The sequence below is a fragment of the Limanda limanda genome, chromosome 13 (genome assembly GCF_963576545.1).
Source record: "Limanda limanda chromosome 13, fLimLim1.1, whole genome shotgun sequence".
NCBI classification, from domain to species: domain Eukaryota; kingdom Metazoa; phylum Chordata; class Actinopteri; order Pleuronectiformes; family Pleuronectidae; genus Limanda; species Limanda limanda.
In genome coordinates, this window is record NC_083648.1 from 870,376 (window position 1) to 887,031 (window position 16,656).

Sequence of the window (16,656 nt, forward strand, 5' to 3'; positions counted from 1 at the left end):
GATCAGTCCATGACCCGACCGGACACTTTGATAAATCCACAGGGTTCATCTCCGTCAGCAGAGAGGAGACAACACGTCTTCCACCTCCACACACGATGGTTCAAATGCACGTTCATTGTTGGACACTTATGAACCAACGAGATTCTACCAGGAGACAGGGATTCTGCAGAGATCAAAGGAATTAAGAAACAAGTGATTCAACACCTGGTTGTTATTAGAGACGGGAATCAGCAGGGAGCTCCCGATACGATACTATCACGATACTTAGGTTGCGATACGATATGTATTGCGATTCTGTAAGTATTGCGATGCGATATTACGATTTCCTGGGATTTCTTTTGGTTATTTTTAAAAAAAAATACTGGACCATGGAAAAATGTTGAATCATACCTTCAAATACAACACAGTCAAATTCACTTAGAGCTTTACAAGTTTTATTTCAAATATTAACATTAACTTAACGACTGCCGGGCAGCCAATAGAGAAAATAAATAAAAATGTGCCCTATTATTGTATAGCCCCTGTCAACTGCACACAAACTGACAGATTAAGAAATGTGTGCAACTCATGCTACTTTTAAACAATAAATAAAAGGTAAATTAAATAGAATGAATAAAAGTTTACTTAAAATATAAACTTTGAAATAAACAAAAAGTAGGCTATTGTTGTTTGCATGTAGGCGATGCAAAGCTAGTGCTTGGGTATGTTTAGATTCTTGTGCAAAAACAAGAGCTGGTCAACATGCTCTCTGGGGTGATGTTGCTCCCCCATTATATCCCCCCCGGCGATTTGGGAGGCAGCATATCGATTTAAAATCATCATTCACAAGAATCGCGATTTGTAACAGAATCGATTTTTTCCCCCATCCCTAGTTGTTAGTGTCAGGTGATCAGGTTGAACTCACGTGTGGAGGCGTGTCCAGGCTGTCCGTGTTCACCACCACAGGAGGAGGGTTGGCCTGAGGAGAGAGGAGACATCACATGAGGAGAGAGGAGACATCACATGAGGAGAGAGGAGACATCACATGAGGAGAGAGGAGACATCACATGAGGAGAGAGGAGACATCACATGAGGAGAGAGGAGACATCACAGAGTCACAAAACATCTTCACTCTATGAACCCCCCCCCCCCATCAACATCCATGCACAGACCCTGAGCTCCTCCCACACACACTGGACACACACTGAACACACACTGAACACACACTGAACACACACTGGACACACACTCGTACGTACGTGGTGACATCTCACTCTGCAGAAGATGCAGTGCTGAAGCATGAAGCCTAAGATCAACTCAAAGCCTGCAGGATGGAGAGACTGCTCCGTCACTTCTTCTTCTTCTAGCACCTCCTCATATCAACCCCCCCCCCCCGCTCAATCCCTGGCCCGGGCTCTGTCTCTCTCGCCTGCTCGCTCGCCCTCTGCCTGGGAGGAGCCAGATGGGCTCGCTAAAGTCAAATGGGGGAAGTGTGGCATTTCTCCCGCTGCTTCTATCTCTAATCTGCTTCACTTCATCAGAGGCTCAGCTGGACGGGCGCCACGCAGCCCAACGCTACGCTGCCACGGCAGAAAGACGAGCGGCCGAAAACAAGAAGACATGAATGTACAGATGGAGGGAGCACAGAGAAAGACAAGTGGAGGGAAATAAAAGAGAAAACAAAAAAACCTGTGACGTCGGAGGGATGATGGTGGTCTCGGCTGGGATTGGCGAGATTGGGATCACAGGGATTATGGAGGAGGAGGGCGGGGCCTCGGCCTGCTGAACAATAGCATGGTGAGGGGTCAAAGGTTAAACAAACACAGTGCAGCACAGATGAACAGCAGGAGGAGGAGGAGGAGCTAGTGGACGCTGACCCCCAGTGTGACCCTACCCGGGTCTGCTTGTTGTGATCATGCTCAGGTGCCAGGTGGGCGGAGCTCGAGTCAGAGAGGTCGGCCAATCGCAGAGAGACGTTCTGTGATTGACAGATTATCTGACACTTTCAGACAATTCTGATGTGACAAAGTCTGCTGCTGTGAGAAGATTAAAGCCATTGACCTGTGTGTGTGTGTGTGTGTGTGTGTGTGTGTGTGTGTGTGTGTGTGTGTGTGTGTGTGTGTGTGTGTGTGTGTGTGTGTGTGAAATCCTCAGTCCCTCGGTACAGTCTCAGCAGGGGGGGGGGGGGTGTCCTTTTTATGATTATTTAAAAAGCAGCAGATATTTCAGTATTAACTCGGAGCAGCACTGACATCAGCACAGAGGGTCAAAGGTCACGTTCACAACTGCCCCAGCAACATGTTAGTGTGGTGGTTTACCCTGGGGGGGGGGGGGGGGGGGGGAATGAAAGGGTTCATCCTCTGGAGAGCAGGACTGGGATCAGGACCAAAGAGGATGTTAAACTTTCCCTTCGTTTGAGTTTTGGACAGAAACATTACGTTTGTATCTATGATCATAAACTCTGCTGTGGACAGATCAGTGTTGTTGTTTCCAGCTCCTCCCACACGGCGTCGGCCTCATCACCAGAAGATCTGGAACCTCCTCGTGTTTCCAAGTGGACGTCTTCGTCTTCTACGTGTCCGGCTCCTCTTCTTCATCCTGAGATCTTTGTGTTCTTCAGTTTCACGTCACGTGTTAGAAACCTCGTCCACACGTCCACTCGCTCTCTGGGAAGCTTCCACATGTTCTCCTGCTGGTTCCTCACATGGACGAGGACATGTTACACACATGTTACCAGGAGGCTGCAGGAGAAGATCCAGAACATGTCCAGAGACACTGACAGATCCTGCAGAACACGTCAGGAACATGTGAGGAACATGTGAGGAACATGTGAGGAACATGTGAGGAACATGTGAGGAACACGTCCTGGGGTCAGGGTGAATAATCCGATGCAGCGATGAAGAAGAACAATATTCTCCTTTCACTGAAGTTTCCTTTTGAACATTTGCTTCTGGACGTTCTAACGTCTTCATGAGGAACTGCTCTCAACCTGCAGATGATCACGGTTTCATTTAAAAAGGATCACAACAACAAACAGCTGGAACCTTCTGCTCTACTTGTAAAACCTTTTAAAAACAGTGGAAATCTCACTTTTCCTACGTGAAGTCGTGTCTCACATCAAACCACATGAACAAAGAGGCGTGGCCTTCGACACTGTGACCTCCGTTATGCAACAGCAGGCGCTCGCCGAGCCGCGGGCAGGAAGTGCCGCTGTGGTTCGAAGAGGTTTATTAGTTTGTGCTGCAGCAGCAGAACCCGGAGCCCATGGAAAACAAACAGACGCTAAAATTAGCCTCCGCACATTGAGCGCATCGATCGTCCAGCCCCACATCTGCAGCCGGAGCTCAGGGAGCCGCTGGTAATCGGGCTTAATTGGTCCCGAACAACACAGACGGGTTGGACCAGCGTGGGGGGGGGGTAACGGTCCAGTGACGAGCTCCAAACGAAGGGATCAACAAAACTACTTATGAATCATCAACAATAACTCTGATCAACACTTTCACTCAGTTATTATAATGTCAAATATAAATAAATGGGTTGAGACTAACTGACTTGTTTTACACAACATTGGACGTTTAAAGCTGAGCACGAACACAACATGTGTAATTTAAATATTAACTTCTTTTAAAGAATTGGAAATATAGTTTGAGGTTTTAGAATTCATAATAAATTTGTCAATGTAATATTAAAGGAGTTTTATTACTCTAAACTAACTTATTGTCTTCTTTTCTTCATGTTTTCAGTATTTAAATACAGACTTTTTTTTTAATTTGAACAGATTCTGATTGTTTCAGTGACAAACCAGCGGCGCTGAAATCAACATATGAATCTATAACTGAACTTTGTGAAGTCTGAAACAAAATCCAGCTCATAGCGTTTAGAACCATTAGTTCAAGAAAAGAAATCTACAAAATATGAATAAATAAGAAGTAGTTTTGAAAACTGATGAAATGACGAAGCAGAGACGAGCGTCTCAGAACAACAGTCGTAGTAACTGAACCTGACTGACAGCAGAGGACACGGACACACACAGACCAACAAGGACCCACAGGGACACACACACACACAGACACACACACACACACACAGACACACACAGACACACACACACACACACACGGACACACACATTTTCATCCTCCACATGTTCACCGGTTCAAACGACCCTGTGACCTTTAACTAAAACATTTGATGCTAACAGAGATATGAAGCCGAAGTTTGAGCAGAAACGTGAGGATTGACTCTTGTTTCCTTCCTTCAGACACCGGAGCGTCCCGGCGTCCCACCAGCCGCACGCCACACGTGGATCCTGAAGTACCTTGCTGAAGGCGAAGGGCACCCAGGGGATCTCCGTCCTGCTGGAGCCATGGCCGCCGCCGCCGCCGCTGCCGCTGCTGCTGACTTTGGCCGTGCTCTTGGTCGGGCTTTTCTTCACGCTGTCCCGCAGGTTGAGGAACCGACTGCGTGCTCGGCAGGACGCCGGCACAGTGCAGGCGGTGAAGGTCGCCAGGGAGGTCTGGACCTGAGGAGGTCTGGGCTGCTGCTGCTGCTGCTGCTGGCGGTGGAGTTCGATGGCGTGCTGCCTCTGGAGCGGGTGCAGGTGGGCGAGGGACTCCTGCAGGTTGATGTGGACCCGCGGCAGCTTCTTCTCCGAGCCGTTCATGGCCCTGGAGGCGAACTCCTGCCGGGGGTAATGTGTGGTCATGTTCCTGGAGGAGGAGGAGGAGGCTCCGGCTGGAGGAGGCTCCGGCTGGAGGAGGCTCCGGCTGGAGGCGGCTCCGGGTGGAGGAGGAGGCTGGAGGAGCAGGTTCAGTGATGAAGGACGGAGGCTTCAGATTGGGACGAGCTGGTTGTGGATCTGCATCAGAGGCAATTGATCCCAACTCACTCGTGTTACTCGAGCTTCAGCGCCGCAGCACGATAACACTCCCACTTTACCCCCCCCCCTCTCTCTGTGACACCCTCCCTCTCATCTTCTCTCGTTCCCCGGCCAATTAATCAGCTTCAATGAGCGTGGCACATGTCAGCACGAGCATGGGGGTGGGGTGGGGGGGGCGGCTCCACTGGGTGCATGAATAATCAATGTCGCCCCCGGACGCAGGCGCAGCGTCGCTCGTGTCAGCGTCAGCGGCGAGGGAGGAATGTGACGAGGACTCGTGGGTAGCGCCGGCGTCCGGAGGCTGGTGATGATGGCGAGCTGCTGGTGAACAGCTGCAGCAGATCTGTCTTTAGATGAGCTCCAGTGTGTTCAGAGTTGAGTCCGTGTCTACAACCAACTCCAACATTTCACTGCTCAGAGATTTTACAGTCGAGGAAAAAGTAAAGTTTGTTTCAACAACTGCTCCAGAGGAAAGATCAGCTGGTTCATCCTCTGGAGAGAAGTCTGCAGCGTGTCTAGGATTTGATTCTGACTCCAAACCAACACTCAGGATTATTATTCAGGCTGCTTCCACACAACTCTGAGAAATGTGTTTACATGTGCAGGAGACCAGATGTCATTAGAGATTAAGATTAAGATACATTTATTTGTCCCAAACACAGACACACTCATGCAAGGAGGGAAATGTAACCTCTGCTTTTAACCCATCTGGTGCAGGACACACAGAGCAGTGAGCAGCCATGTACGGCGCCCGGGGAGCAGATGTTGGGGGAGTAAGGTGCCTTGCTCAGGGGCACTAGACAGGGTAGGGAGAATCCTCTTGGATTTTTGGACAGATCAATCTAGGTTCGTCTTTTTGTTGTTTCTCTGTGGAGTCGAACCAGAGACGAACCAGAGACCTTTTCTGCCCATAGTCCAAGTTTCTGACACTAGTCCACTGCCTCTCCCCATCTGTTACAGTTCCCCAGTCCAGAGGGACAGTGGTCACATGATGTGAGTCCAGGTGTGTTAGTGTGGACGAGGATTACAAATGATACTGAGCTCATATCAACAGAGATTGTTTTAGTTAGTTTAGAAAATATTCACAAATCCCTTTTGGCCTCATAGATCCTCAACAGAAACCTCCTCCTGAGTCTCAGTGGATCCATCTCCCAGAGCAGACACAACCAGAGAGTTAACACTGACATAGCATTCATAATTAATATCATATAAAAATAATTGATAAAATTTGGTGTGTTCGAAATGTCCCAAACACTAAACTCAGAGAGTAAAATAAGAATCTGATCTCATATCATCTTCTCCTCTGAACTTCCTACAGAAACATATTAAGTGACCGTGGGATCAGCTGAGACCTGATTGGTCAACACATGGACTTGATAGTATCCAGTCTCTGCGCTGGCTACATCATGAATGGGCAAATTATTTATACATCATAAAATATGCCCCAGAATAACCCACATAGAGCGTTGATATGACAACATGCGCTGTGCAGTGGGATGGAGTTCTGATTTCATAAGTGGATTTGAGATCCAGGAGCCCGGCTGTGGTTTGGAGGGAGGAGCTTTAACCAAGCTTTACGTCCCTGAACGCCTCATCTCCACATGCACAACTGAAGTCTTCAAAATATATTGATCTGCCTCCATGTAAATATCTACATGTGTGGTTGGATGTATGAAAGTGTCGTGTGAACGATGAAGCAGAAATCGACCGCTGAGTGAAAGTGAAAGTGCAGGAATCTGGAAATCGAAGATTCATGACAATAAGTTTTAGATCAACACGTGTCACAGTGAATAAATAAACATGTGTTGAAACCAACTGAGAGAATCTGACTGACTCCACTCTGACGAGATTAGGATCAGTGCCCGAGCCCTGCTGTGGGTCTGCAGCGCCACCTACAGGCCAAACACACACACCTCAGCTCGGCTGCAGCTCCGGTAATCAGTAATTAGGCTTTCAGATGTTTGGTGCTGATAAAGCTTCACCTGTTGACTACATCTGCATTTCAGAATAACGTGTCTCTCACTCTCATCATAGACATTTGATGGCTGGTTAGAGTATGAACATGTGTAGGAAACTGAATTGATTATACTTACTTGATAAGACTTTTAAACTCCTCTGAATTTTGAATATGAATATTTGCACCAGGACCGTAATGAGCATATTTGAATATTTGCACTACTGCACAAATTGAACTATTGTTTTATTTTTCTCCTCATCTGTAAAGATATATATTTAAATATATATATTTTATTTTATATTTTAATTTTTGATATTCTATTTTATACTATTTCTATTTTTATTTTATTTTTTTGGTTGAAACTACTGAGCATTGCTTAACGAGAGCCTGTGACCCAAGTATTTCATTGCCAGCGACTGCTTCATGTTATCTCTGTTCATTTGACAATAAAAATCTTGAATCTTCTAAAAATAGAAGCTAAATAAGTGATACATTAAATACATAATTCAGAAGCTGCGAAACAGATGTTTTCTGGACTTTTTAAAGTTTCTGGAGCCATCAATGAAAAAAGAAACGCACCAAATGAAAACTGGAAAAACTAAATATAAAATAGTAATCTGAATATACTCACTACTCATGTAATCTGGTAATGTTTGTTTCCAGCCAGAACACAGACTGTAAATTGAGACATGACGGCCAAATCATATGGATCGCCCCCTGGTGGCTGTCTGCAGTGTAGGTAAAAAACCCTGTCTCTTCCATGTTAGCAGATGGGACATGGACCAAACTAAAAAATTCATAAGTAAACATTAAATAAATGTTTCTCAAAGATGGTTTCTGTCATTTCCAGGTAGCTGAGACCGCCTGATTGGTCGATTGATGTACTGATCCCAGATCTCCACTCCGTGATCACGAGTGCACCGACGGGTCCCGAACATATTTCATCCGTCACATTAGCTTCTGTCAAGAAACACTACCACAAATCTGATTGCTCACGAACCAGTTACCGTAAAGAAGAACCTGAGTCATGTGACAGTGAAAGTCAGTTCCTCATATCTTCCTGTGGAACATGTGGAGCTTACACTTTCAAAAAATGTTGTTGATATTGATTCTTTCATTTCCTCCCGTGTCCACTGAGCTGCAGGAGTTCACGTTGCAGTGAAGAACCAGAAGATGAAACAGTTTAAACTTCAGAGATTAACTCGTTTTGTCTCCTGTTGCTCTGACATGTGATCAAACAGATGTTTCCTCCACAGACGAACATCACAACTCGTCCGGGGTTTGTTTTCAGTGTTTCCTCAGTTTTAGCTCCGTGTTTGGTCTCCTCCACCACCAGAGGGAATCACCTGGCTCTTCAGCAGCTACGTCAGGAACACTTCCACCTCGTCGTCTCTGCTCTGACTCTTCACCATCGCTGCTCCTCCTCTAGAGGATTTTCTGTTACTAAGCAACCAACTGCAGAGGAGGATCTACTTCCTGTTTACATCACGTGACCGGTGTAGGTGAATGGTCATGTGACGTGTCTGTGAAGGTTCTAAGTCGTCCAGGTCGGGGTATCTTCAGAAGTTGGAGTGGTGTGTGTGGCTTGAAGATGTTTACGTACACTTCAACAACCTGAGAGTCATGTGACCACAGCTTTCAGGTGCGTTAGCGTGGACGGAACCTGAGTCCGAGGTCGTTCCTGATGTTTCTGTGAGTGAAGATAAACAACCAGCTGCAGTTTCAGGCGATGATTCAGTCTTTTTCCTTCAGGACCTGAAGATGTGATGAATCAATGTGCAGCTTCATGTCGTCTTCAGTGTCACCAACATCCAGGTTGTGTGTGTTATTCCTCCTGCCTGTGAACCATCGTGTTCGAGGCAGCGCTGCGTGTCAGGAGCCTGCAGGTTGCTAGGCAACGCAGGGGAAGGCATGTGCTACTGCAGGGGTTCCACACATCTGGACTGAACATGATGCTGCTGTGATGCAGGTGAATCTCCACATCCACACGCTGCCTCTGCACCGGAGTTCAGCCGTGACACGTCCTGGGATCAGAGAGATTCCTCCAGACTGAGCAGCAGAGACACACACACGCACACGCACACACACACACACACACAGACACACACACACACACACACACACACACACACACACACACACAGTCTTCACATGACGCAGCAGCAGATCTCCACCTCATCCAGCCGACCCACACTAACACACACACACACACACACCGGTCAGAGTTGTGCATGATCAACGCACACATGACTCATGCTGCACGGTGCAGCACCCCCCCCCCCCCACCTCCTCACCTTCTGGAGGATTTATGTTTTTATGAATGGGGGGTGGGGGGGGTGACCTACCAGTAGGCGCCGGTGGAGCCGCTTGGTTCTCCTCAGGGTTCCCATGATGCGGCGGCCCATCTTCTTGGCGTACCACACTGAGTTGAGCATGCTGCTTGTTGCTGTGGTGAAGGTGGCGTGCGCCTCCTTCACGCCTCCTTCACGCCTCCTCTGGCTCCTGCAGCAGGCTGCGGGGGGGGGGGGCGGAGGTGGCGCTGGCTGGAGAGCAGACGCTTTAATCCACCTTGTGTCCCCCCTCCTTCCTCCTCTTCCTCCTCTTCCTCACAGACACAGACAGGGAGCTGCAGAGGAGCTGATGGAGGAGCTCCGGAGGGGGGGGGGCGGGGGGGGTGGAGACACACTGAGGTCGTCCTCCTCCGGTTAGTTCATGAGCAGGTGGCGGCGGTGGCAGACATTCCGTAACAAATGGTGGTCGTCAGACGCCAGACTGGACGGGAGAGAGAGAGCGAGAGGAGCCTCGGGGGGGTGGGGGGGGGGGTGAACCTGCCGGGGCGAGAGAGCATCGCTCAGCAGGTGGAGAGAGAGAGAGAGAGAGAGCAGCGGCTCCCAGCCTCAGAACAACAGACTGCAGGGCGAACGAGAGGCTGTTTAAAGAGAGCGCAGCCGGAGAGGCTCCTCCCACTCCCTCCTTTCTAGTGGGGGGGGCTGGGGGGGGGGACCTCTGTCCTACTTTAAACTACAACGAGTTAACGGAGAAACTGCAGAGTTATCTCAGCTGTGATGAAAACACGGTGACTAAACTACATTTACACAACTCAGAGTCCAGGTAGTCACAGCACCTGGAGACGCACAATGAAAACAAAATAACACACTGAATGAAAACTGGGAAAAAATTTACAAATATATAAATATGACATTTTTATAAAAAGCACAGTAAGAGGCAGCTATTTGTTTTCTCATACACACGACGTTAACTGTTTTCACTGCTCATGTAATCTGGTAACGTAGTAACTAACTGCTGAGTACTGACATAACTAGTGTAGTTATTAATTAATAGTAAAAGAGTACTGGTGAAATAACGTAGTAATTGACAACTGAGTACTGATTTATTACTGTAGTAATAACTGAGTACTGATGTATTACTGTTGCAATAACTGAGTACTGAAGTATTACTGTAGTAATAACTTACAGAGTACTGATGTATTACTGTTGCAATAACTGAGTACTGAAGTATTACTGTAGTAATAACTGAGTACTAATGTATTACTGTTGCAATAACTGAGTACTGAAGTATTACTGTAGTAATAACTGAGTACTGATGTATTACTGTTGCAATAACTGAGTACTGAAGTATTACTGTAGTAATAACTGAGTACTGATGTATTACTGTTGCAATAACTGAGTACTGAAGTATTACTGTAGTAATAACTGAGTACTGATGTATTACTGTTGTAATAACTAAGTACTGAAGTATTACTGTAGTAATAACTGAGTACTGATGTATTACTGTTGCAATAACTGAGTACTGAAGTATTACTGTAGTTATAACTGAGTACTGATGTATTACTGTTGCAATAATTGAGTACTGTAGTATTACTGTAGTAATAACTGAGTACTGATGTATTACTGTTGCAATAACTGAGTACTGAAGTATTACTGTAGTAATAACTGAGTACTGATGTATTACTGTAGTAATAACTGAGTACTGATGTATTACTGTTGCAATAACTGAGTACTGAAGTATTACTGTAGTAATAACTGAGTACTGATGTATTTCTGTTGCAATAACTGAGTACTGAAGTATTACTGTAGTAATAACTTACAGAGTACTGATGTATTACTGTTGCAATAACTGAGTACTGAAGTATTACTGTAGTAATAACCTACAGAGTACTGATGTATTACTGTTGTAATAACTGAGTACTGATGTATTACTGTTGTAATAACTGAGTACTGATGTATATAACTGACATGCATATATTAACAAAATGTCCTGTTACTAATGAATACTTCACCATAATTCATCCAAACACAAAGTAGTCGTCGGTACAGATCAGGTCCTAATAACTTCTAAGGAGAGCTGGTGTTTATTGTTCCACTACCTTATGATGTCATGTTTTCACTAGAGGTCATCGCCCTGAGGAAATGTATTGATTTACATATCTGTGCAGATGACCCACATCCTGATGACATCACATGAGCCCAAAATAACTGAAATGATCGAAACATAATCAACAGATTGGAGCAAAAAGACAGAACGTGTCCTCAGTTTACAACAATATCTCGGGACCCTCAAGTGTTAGCGTCCCCTCGGAGCCAACCACGGGACTCCATGCAAAAGTTTAGAACCATTTTACAATCGAGTAATTAGTCTGAATTTATTAGTTGCATGCAAGAATTGTCAATTTATAATTGAAAATAAAAAAACGTACTAAATATACATTACAGAAAAGATGTGCATTTATACTCATACTGTATGTTTTAATAATGCATCTTAAAATAGTTTTTATAATAAGTCGTATTTGTGTTTTCTTTTTATTCATATGCATACACTTCTTTTTTGGGTTGGACTTTATCTATTTTTGATGTCAGCCGATAAATTGTTTCAGAATTTTTTGTGCCCAAACTTTGGTCCGACCATATATTTAAATATCGGGCTCTGATGGAAACGATTCTTTTAATATTTATGTATGAGGCTGATTACAGGATTCCCCTGATGTTGCATGCGTGGCTGAAACCCTGCTGGCTGTGAAGAGAGCCGACCTCTGACCTGTCATCTCCCAGAATCCTCTGCTGCAGGTGAGTAGCAGAGGTGAGAGGATGAAGAAGTATTACTGACGAGTCATTTCATGGCCTGAGTCTTTTGTCTCGGTGCTAAATATACATGAGAGCTGCTGTAAATCTTTGACAGAAAGCCTCACTAAATCTGTCCTTGTCCTTCACTGCAGGTTCTACCTCTTCCTCCTCCTCCTCCATTTTTCTGTCGTCAGGATTTCCTTTGTGGGCATTCATCTCCTGTGTTGCCATGGTGCTGCTGAGGAGAGCGAGCGAGCAACAGGAGGAAGAGATGAAAAGTGTAGAGTTGGTCCTCCCAGTGTCTCTGTGGGATGTGAGGATCCATTCATTGCTTCCTCGTGGCGGAGGTGTGGAGATAGCTGCTTGCTGACGTCGCAGATCAAACACGCAGGAAACATGGAAGAACAGGAAGTGAAGGTTCTGCCACTGAAGACTATGGCAAACAGGAAAGTCCCAGCAGGTGAGGTTCCGGTGAAGTGAAGGTCTCACTCTGCGACCACAGCTGCTAGCGTTCGTCTGATGTGAACCAAGTTATTGTAATTCTCAACTATTAAAATGTTAGGTCTCCATGACATGAATTATTCATAATTCAGGTTGAATCCTGTTCATTTCTTTCTAATTATAAAACAAACCTCTTGGTATTATTACATCTTAATATTTTGACATGTATATTTATATGTAAAAGAGAAAATATTTTCTTTTACTGCACATTTGCTCTTTCTACGTCCATCACAAAGCTTCCTGGACTTTGTAACTTCCTCCCATTTAAACTACAGACGGTGAGGAGCCGGTGCACTGCGAGGTCCCGCCCATGCATGAGCTCGACCAATCAGGAGTCAGTCTCAGCTGTCAATCATCACGTCTCAGCCTGTTTTTATATCATCAAATAACTGATTCAAACCAAACTGATCAGAAACACTTGAACATCAAAGAGATGAGAACGAGCTGAAACGACAGAATTCATCTTTGATAAACATTTATTTAACGTCTCCTTTGAGTATTTAGTTTGGTCCGTGTCCCATCTGCTAACATGGAGGAGGTTTATGACCTATACTGCAGTGGGACACCAGGGGGCGATGGAGACGATTGGCTTCACTTTCAGGAGCTGTCATGAGTCATTACTCTAGAGACAGACTGAACCAGGCCAGATGTTAACCCGGTCCAGATGTTCATGAACTCAAAGCTGAAGCTCCTGAAACAACCTGAAGGAGGCGATGGATCAACTCTTCTCTTCGAACACGGAGGAACATACGATGCTACATATTATAACACGTTAAAAGAACACGGCTGTAGCATGACAACAGTGGGGCGGGTGGGGGTTACCTGGATCGGGGGGTAGGGGTTGGAGGAGCAGGAGGGGAGGGGGCTGTCCTCTCCGTGGGGGGGGTAGAGGGTGGAGGACGTAGGGGAGGGGGGCTCCGGGGGCTGCTGTCCTAACCCGTCAAAGAGGCACTCCAGAGACACTACCTACAGGGGGGGGGGGAGACGGCATCTCGGAGAGGTCAAAATACAAGAAACTCATCAAGAGACAGAAAAAACATAAACAGAGTCAGGAGCATGAAGAGCGAGTTCAGAATGAGAGATGGAAAACAGAGAGAGAGAAGATGTGAGAGAGGGAGAGAGGGAGGATGAAGGAGGAGAGAGGACGAGCAAGAGGGAGAGAGAAGGAGAGAGGGAGGAGGATGAAGAGGAGGGGGAGAGAGGAGGAGGGAGGGAGGGAAGGAGGAGGAGAAAGGACGAGCAAGAGGGAGAGAGGAGGATGAAGAGGAATGGGAGGGAGGAGGAGAGAGGGAGAAAGGAGGAAAGAGGGAGGAGGAGGATGAAGAGGAGGGGGAGAGAGGAGGAGAGAGGGAGGAGGAGGATGAAGAGGAGTGGGAGAGAAGAGTAGAGAGGGAGGAGGATGAAGAGGAGGGGGAGAGAAGAGGAGAGAGGGAGGAGGAGGATGAAGAGGAGTGGAAGAGAGGAGGAGGGAGGAGGATTAAGAGGAGGGAGAGAGGACGAGCAAGAGGGAGAGAGGAGGATGAAGAGGAGTGGGAGAGGACGAGCAAGAGGGAGAGAGGAGAAGAGAGGGAGGAGGAGGATGAAGAGTGGGGAGAGAAGAGGAGAGCGGGAGGGAGAGAGGAGAGAGGGAGGGAGGAGGAGGGAGGGAGGAGAAGAGAGGGAGGAGGAGCAGGAGAGAGGGAGGGAGGAGAAGAGAGGGAGGAGGGAAGGGAGGGAAAAAGGATGAAGGAGGAGAGAGGACGAGCAAGAGGGAGAGAGGAGGAGAGAGGGAAGAGGAGGATGAAGAGGAGTGAAAGAGAGGAGGAGGGCGAGCAAGAGGGAGAGAGGAGGATGAAGAGGAGGGTGAGGGAGGAGGAGAGAGGGAGGGAGGGAGAAGGAGGAGAGAGAACGAGCAAGAGGGAGAGAGGAGGAGAGAGGGAAGAGGAGGATGAAGAGGAGTGAAAGAGAGGAGGAGGGCGAGCAAGAGGGAGAGAGGAGGATGAAGAGGAGGGAGGGAGGAGGAGAGGGAGGAGGAGGGAGGGAGGGAGAAGGGATGAAGGAGGAGAGAGAACGAGCAAGAGGGAGAGAGGAGGAGAGAGGGAAGAGGAGGATGAAGAGGAGTGAAAGAGAGGAGGAGGGCGAGCAAGAGGGAGAGAGGAGGATGAAGAGGAGGGTGAGGGAGGAGGAGAGGGAGGAGGAGGGAGGGAGGGAGAAGGGATGAAGGAGGAGAGAGGACGAGCAAGAGGGAGAGAGGAGGAGAGAGGGAGGAGGATGATAAAGGGATGAGGAAGGAGGAATGAGAGAGAACAGAAGAAACAGAAACTTTCTTTTTATTTCCATTCAAAGATGTGAAACGTGGACTTTACGTCATGTTCTTGTCTCAGCTCGTCGTCTCCTGACCTCTGATCTAACCTCTGACCTCAGATCTAACCTCTGATCAGTCAGCTGTCCTTCTATCCTGACGCCACACGGGGGCAGAAACTCTCCTCATGCTGTGTGTCGCCACGGCAACATGAAGTTAAAACATCAGATCTCAGCAGAAACTTTATGATTCCTCTCAGATTCAAAATCAGGTCAGAAATAATAGAATCAATAGAATCAGAAAGATAAGTTTCATTTGTATAAACTACAATTTATTCAAACTTGTAAATATTTTAAAGTGTTGTTATAAACTTTGACCTTGTGCAACATTAATAAAGTTATCATTTATGAGTTAATTATTTGTTAAATTTGTATTCATTGTCCAGCGTAAGATGACATATTTTTGTCGCAGTTTCCCAAAACTATGGGAAAAATAGATTTAGTTTTTTTACGTTGTTCACTTCTGTTTCAATTTGAGATATTTGACTCTTAAGGCGTTTCCTAACTCGACAGTGTGTGTGGACACGAGAGCTGAGAGTTGGGATCGGTTGAACGTGTGTGAAGGATGAACGTGTGTGAAGGATGAACGTGTGTGAAGGATGAACGTGTGTGAAGGATGAACGTGTGTGAAGGATGAACGTGTGTGAAGGATCAACGTGTGTGAAGGATCAACGTGTGTGAAGGATCAACGTGTGTGAAGGATCAACGTGTTTGAAGGATCAACGTGTGTGAAGGATCAACGTGTGTGAAGGATCAACGTGTGTGAAGGATCAACGTGTGTGAAGGATCAACGTGTGTGAAGGATCAACGTGTGTGAAGGATCAACTTGTGTGAAGGATCAACGTGTGTGAAGGATCAACGTGTGTGAAGGATCAACGTGTGTGAAGGATCAACGTGTGTGAAGGATCAACGTGTGTGAAGGATCAACGTGTGTGAAGGATCAACGTGTGTGAAGGATCAACGTGTGTGAAGGATCAACGTGTGTGAAGGATCAACGTGTGTGAAGGATCAACTTGTGTGAAGGATCAACGTGTGTGAAGGATGAACGTGTGTGAAGGATCAACGTGTGTGAAGGATCAACGTGTGTGAAGGATCAACGTGTGTGAAGGATCAACGTGTTTGAAGGATCAACGTGTGTGAAGGATGAACGTGTGTGAAGGATCAACGTGTGTGAAGGATCAACGTGTGTGAAGGATCAAGGTGTGTGAAGGATCAACGTGTTTCTTCGATACGAGACGCTGGAGATGAGCTGCTGTGACTCAGTCGAACTAACTGAGACAGCTTCAGTCTCATGTACGAGTCAAACCACAGCCTACATTTCCCATGATGCAACTGGTCTCTTAAACAGCGTCAGACTTGACGAAGCTTACACAGACACAAAAGTTATTTATTATTAAGTGATTAGTGCAGATCCTGACTCGTTATTAAGTTGTATTAAACTGGCAGAGTGCGACATTAACATCACAAACACACATAGTCGACTGTGACAAAGTGGTCACATGACACACAACCACAGCAGCAATGGACGAGTCATGTGACTGAGAGGACCAAACGTTTGACTTCAAACCATATCTTGACAAATCAGCTGCAACATTTATCAGTGGTAACTGGTTCCATGTTGGTTTTATCATTTTGTTGTTTATGATCAACACAAAATGATGATATTAACGTTTTAATCTCTTCAAACATTAAGATTAAGAGACCTCAGGGGAAGTTTTAAATCAACACAAAGCAACTTCTTCACTTTGAAGCAGCAGCTGGATGAGAGTGAGACTGAACCAGAGAAAGTTTCCTCCTTCTCTCCCTGAGCGTCTGTTCTCTGTGACTCTGCTGAGTTCACCAATCAGACACAGAGGTGATCACCACAGGGGGCGCTGTTGTTCAGTAACAGTTCGTGTTGATTTAAACTGTAAGATGCT

At 46.4% G+C, this 16,656-nt stretch overlaps 1 protein-coding gene across 7 annotated transcripts in view; it reads right to left on the minus strand.

Annotated features, from left to right (window-relative positions):
• dlg1b (discs large MAGUK scaffold protein 1b) overlaps positions 1 to 16,656 on the minus strand; it is a 73,677-nt gene that overhangs the window by 22,398 nt on the left and 34,623 nt on the right. For 3 of the 7 annotated variants that reach the window (XM_061083942.1, XM_061083940.1, XM_061083939.1), the window contains exons 5-6: positions 1,669 to 1,761; positions 905 to 958 (exon numbers count right to left, since the gene is read on the minus strand). In XM_061083942.1, coding sequence (XP_060939925.1) covers positions 905 to 958; positions 1,669 to 1,761 — 147 coding nt within the window. The remainder of the gene's footprint in view (positions 1 to 904; positions 959 to 1,668; positions 1,762 to 16,656) is intronic. The other 4 variants (XM_061083945.1, XM_061083944.1, XM_061083943.1 and 1 more) reach the window with 2 other exon arrangements.